Here is a 3,919-nt window from a genome sequence, read left to right as displayed (position 1 = left end):
CGCCGGTGGCTGGCTTGGGAGAGATAGGCGGGTGCACACACACAACGGAGCCAGGGATGGGAGAAGCTGCGGCAAGGACAGACAATTTGGGGAAAAGGAAGCGAGGTAAGAGATGATGCGAAAGGATAAGGTTTTGTGTGGTGGATACGTGGGATAAGGTGGACCTGGCAAGGTAGCAAATACGTGGCGCCCTGCGTGGCGCGAGTGCCTGGTGGCGACCGGCCGAGCGCGCTAGGCCGGTCGTCCGGCACCAAACGTTTCCATTTTTTAAGCAGCGGAGTGGAGGAACTACCGAATGCCGCATAAGAGCATCGATAAAGTTACTAAGCTCCCGCGAAATAGAGCCCCCCAGCGATCCTGGTTTTTTTTCTTGTCAATGTCCCCATTGGTCAGCCTGTGTTGACCTATAAGAACCGCCTTGGACCGATCCTGATGGATTGATGAGTTTTGGTCTAATACGATGTGTCCTTCAACCTCTTCGTGGGCGTTGGAGGTGTGATTGCCAGCGAAGGATTTGTAGAGAGGCGGTTACGGTGACGGTGCGCGGCTGGGAACATGCGGTTTGAGAGGAGATTCGTTGCTGGGCGTTCAGCTGCTGGGAGGTCGACCAACACCCGCTCCTCCGATGGAAACCGCCGCAGCGCCAGCGCCACGCGTCCAGGCGCTCGCCGACGCCGGCGTACCCCGCCTGCCGGCGCAGTACATCCAGCCACCCGACCTCCGCGCGGGCCCCTCCCTCTCGACCTCCCTGACTCCCTCTCGGCCCCGTCGTGGACTGCTCGGACGCCGCTGCTACCACAACCGGCGCGGTCGGCCGCGCGTGCGCCGAGTGGGGCGCCTTTCACGTCGTCAACCACGGGTTCCCGCCGGGGCTGCTCGACGCCATGCGGGCCGTCGGGTTGGCCTTCTTCTGCGCGCCCATGGCGGAGAAGCTCCTGTTCCGCGAACTTGCCCGGTGGCCCGACTTCGTCCCCGGATACAGGTGAATTTGTTTTCCCATCTTTGGTACTGAGTCGTCTCTGGATCCAATCGACGAGGGCACTATACTGTCGCGCAAAGTTGTCATCAGAGAGTTGCCGTCTTCAATTCGTGTCTGATGAAAAGCGTCACCCCAGAGACCTCCCACTGGTTCTCACACTTGCTGCCATGGGGCTTTGCACGCCTGAAGCTTGGTGATGTTATTCTGCTTTATTTTCAGTTACGATGATGTTCTACTCTTCCTAGCCTTTCATTCTTTCATATATGTCACACCAAGGGTTATTTTCTTATTGATTTAGTGGATTTAAGTTCAGAATTTGATTGCTTCCAGCGCTGAAACTCAAAATGTACTTATGTTCACTAAGACGCTATTAGATTTTTTTTACTGAAGAAATATGTATGTTGAATTATTTTACAGTAACTTATAATGTATTGCCATCGCAAAAAAATACTTATTGCCTCATATCTATCTTTGTTTATGCACCGGGTTAAGCAATTTGAATTTAAAAATTAACAAAGCAGCGACCACCTTCCTATAGTAATGATGCTTACTAGGAGCTTGATATTCCAATAATCTAGAAAGGGTTATGTAAGATACATAATGTTCACTGTTGGTATTTTTACAATTAGCTTGCTTTTATCTCACTGCAATTTATTGCTAATGGCTTATACTATCCCTTCTGTTTTGAATGTTCTCTTTCTTTAGAAATCTGGCTACTGTTTGCTGCCAACTATTGTGGTAACTGGTAAGTCATATTATATCTTGTGGCAATAGTCTATATTAATTTTTTGCATCATTTGCACTTATAAGCTTTTTCCTGCTGCATAGACAAACAATGAGGCTCAAAACAGAATGTTTTTTTTTGCGCAACTAGAAGCACCTAGAGGAAATTTTATATTGTGTTTATGTTTCTCGATTGAAAATGTGACAACCTAGAGACAACTTTTGCACTTCATGTATGCAATAAGTGTTGAAAGTTGTTTTGTGTCTCATATATAGGTGTTTTCTTAACTTAGATCACTCATTCCAGGACTTATCCTCCCGATTCATAAATTTTATCAATTCTTTTATTTCAGGTACACATAAAGCCACATAATGTATCGAGTTATTATGTTTAGATAGCATGGATGCCTGTGAACTTTGGTTGAAAAGCTAAATTCTTTGTGTTGCCCATGCAATCCTCTCGAACTTACAAGGACCGGGTTTTGCATTGAAGGTGAGCATACGAACATCCTTAGTAGTAATATAAATTAAGTAGATGGTTTAGTATTTCAGTATTTCATGGTTCTCTATCTTATAAAGGACTTGTGTATGTGTGGCCCTTGGTGCTACAGAATTACTTATGCTGATTGTCGTGGAATTGTCACGTCAGATGTCCTTAGTGTCAGGACTTAGTCGCGAGGCCAACGCATCTACGTGGTAGCTTGAGAGGGGTTGATCGGGACGAGAGACGCAACACGCAAGACAAAGATTTAGACAGCTTCGGGCCCCGGGAAACATCATCCGGTAACAACCCTACATGCTGTTTGTGGCTAGGTCTCATTATACTCATGAGAAGAGTCGCCGTAAGCCGGCTCCCCCTTTGTGTCTAGCCCTAGATATTGTTTCTTGTTTCTTGTCCCTCTTTGGGGAGCCCTGCCCCTCCTTATATAAGTTAGAGGAGCGGGTTACATGTGGAGTCCTAGTAGGACTAGCCTATCTTGTACTACAAGCCGGATACAAGTCCGGGTCTTGATTCCTTGTAAGGGAGATACTCCTTACGCCTTTCCTCTTAAGCCAGCCTATCATAACGTAAGCCGGCCCTCTGGGCCTTGAGCCTCCTGGGCCCCCGGGTCTTGTCGCTTCTCTGATCCGCTTGCCAGGTCACCCATAAGTCGCCAGGATCGGGCGGGTCACTTAGTGTGTCGTCCAGTCAGGGCGGGTCATTAGTGAGTCGCCAAATCCGTCCGGGTTATACCTTGCGGTCGGGTTACACCGCAGGGTATATCCCCGACATTAGCCCCCAAGTTTAGCTTGAATTTATTCATGGTAAACTTATGCTACAAAATAAACACAAGAACAAATTTGACAGGTTGTGCTTCGGGTTAAGAATTCTTGTAAACCGGCACCTGAACATCCTTAAGTCCTTGTCATTTCCTTCTTCTAGAAAATCCGGGTCAATAGACCAGCTTCACAATCAATTTACTTGTAAAAGAAATATTGTAAACAAATAATCCATCCGAGTCGACTTCCAAAGCGCCGGCTTAAAATTATAAGTCTTGAAATACTCATCTGATTTCAACCGGCCTAAAGGTATAGATCTTGCCGAGTTATAATTTTCAAAATCTCCGGGTTATAAAAACTGATAATTCCTGGTCATGATTGTTTCCAACGCCGGTTCATGATTGTTGCCAATGCCGGTTCATGATTATTGATGACGACGGGTTATGATTGTTGCAGACACCGGGTCATAATGATTGGTGATGCCGGGTCAATCTGGTTTGCTCAAAACTGAAAATTGGAAGACATTTCTCTCTTATATCCATATTACTTGTAGCCCCCAAGTGCCGGGTTGTCATGCTTGCAGCAACCTGGGACTTGTAATTGCCTTATGCTCATAAAACTTCAACCAGTGTAGCCCCCAAAGGCCGGGTCATTATGCAATAATGAGCAGGGACTTTGTAAATATTATCATGTAAACTTGAACAACAATGTGTAGCCCCCAAGGGCCGGCTTAGTAAGATAATACTAAGCTGGGACTTTATATATACTTCATTGATAATAACATCATATGATGTAATCTCCACCACCGGGCTTGAACCCACGTCCACAAGGTTAAGAGCTTTGTGCTTTACCAACTGAGCAATGGATCCTTCAATATAATGGATTTAAAACTTATATACCTTAAACTGTTGACAGGAGCAATTGGTAGCCCCCAAGGGCCGGCTCATTACGATGTGA

General features: G+C 46.4%; 1 protein-coding gene across 1 annotated transcript; it reads left to right on the top strand.

Moving 5' to 3' along the window:
* The first annotated feature begins 311 nt into the window (after window positions 1-311).
* LOC119364018 (protein SPT2 homolog) lies at window positions 312-2,328 on the top strand. Its single transcript, XM_037629405.1, has 3 exons — window positions 312-982; window positions 1,685-1,724; window positions 2,056-2,328. Exons 1-3 carry the CDS (start codon window positions 556-558, stop codon window positions 2,063-2,065), a joined length of 477 nt encoding a protein of 158 aa, XP_037485302.1. The 5' UTR covers window positions 312-555; the 3' UTR covers window positions 2,066-2,328.
* Window positions 2,329-3,919: the final 1,591 nt, after the last annotated feature.

Source organism: Triticum dicoccoides, chromosome 2B (genome assembly GCF_002162155.2).
Source record: "Triticum dicoccoides isolate Atlit2015 ecotype Zavitan chromosome 2B, WEW_v2.0, whole genome shotgun sequence".
NCBI classification, from domain to species: Eukaryota; Viridiplantae; Streptophyta; class Magnoliopsida; order Poales; family Poaceae; genus Triticum; species Triticum dicoccoides.
This window is presented reverse-complemented; position numbering and strand designations above follow the sequence as displayed.

Coding starts and splice junctions, on each gene's coding strand:
- LOC119364018 (XM_037629405.1), top strand. CDS start 556: ATGCGGTTTGAGAGGAGATTCGTTGCTGGGCGTTCAGCTGCTGGGAGG. Junction 983..1,684: donor GACTTCGTCCCCGGATACAG/GTGAATTTGTTT, acceptor CTCTTTCTTTAG/AAATCTGGCTACTGTTTGCT.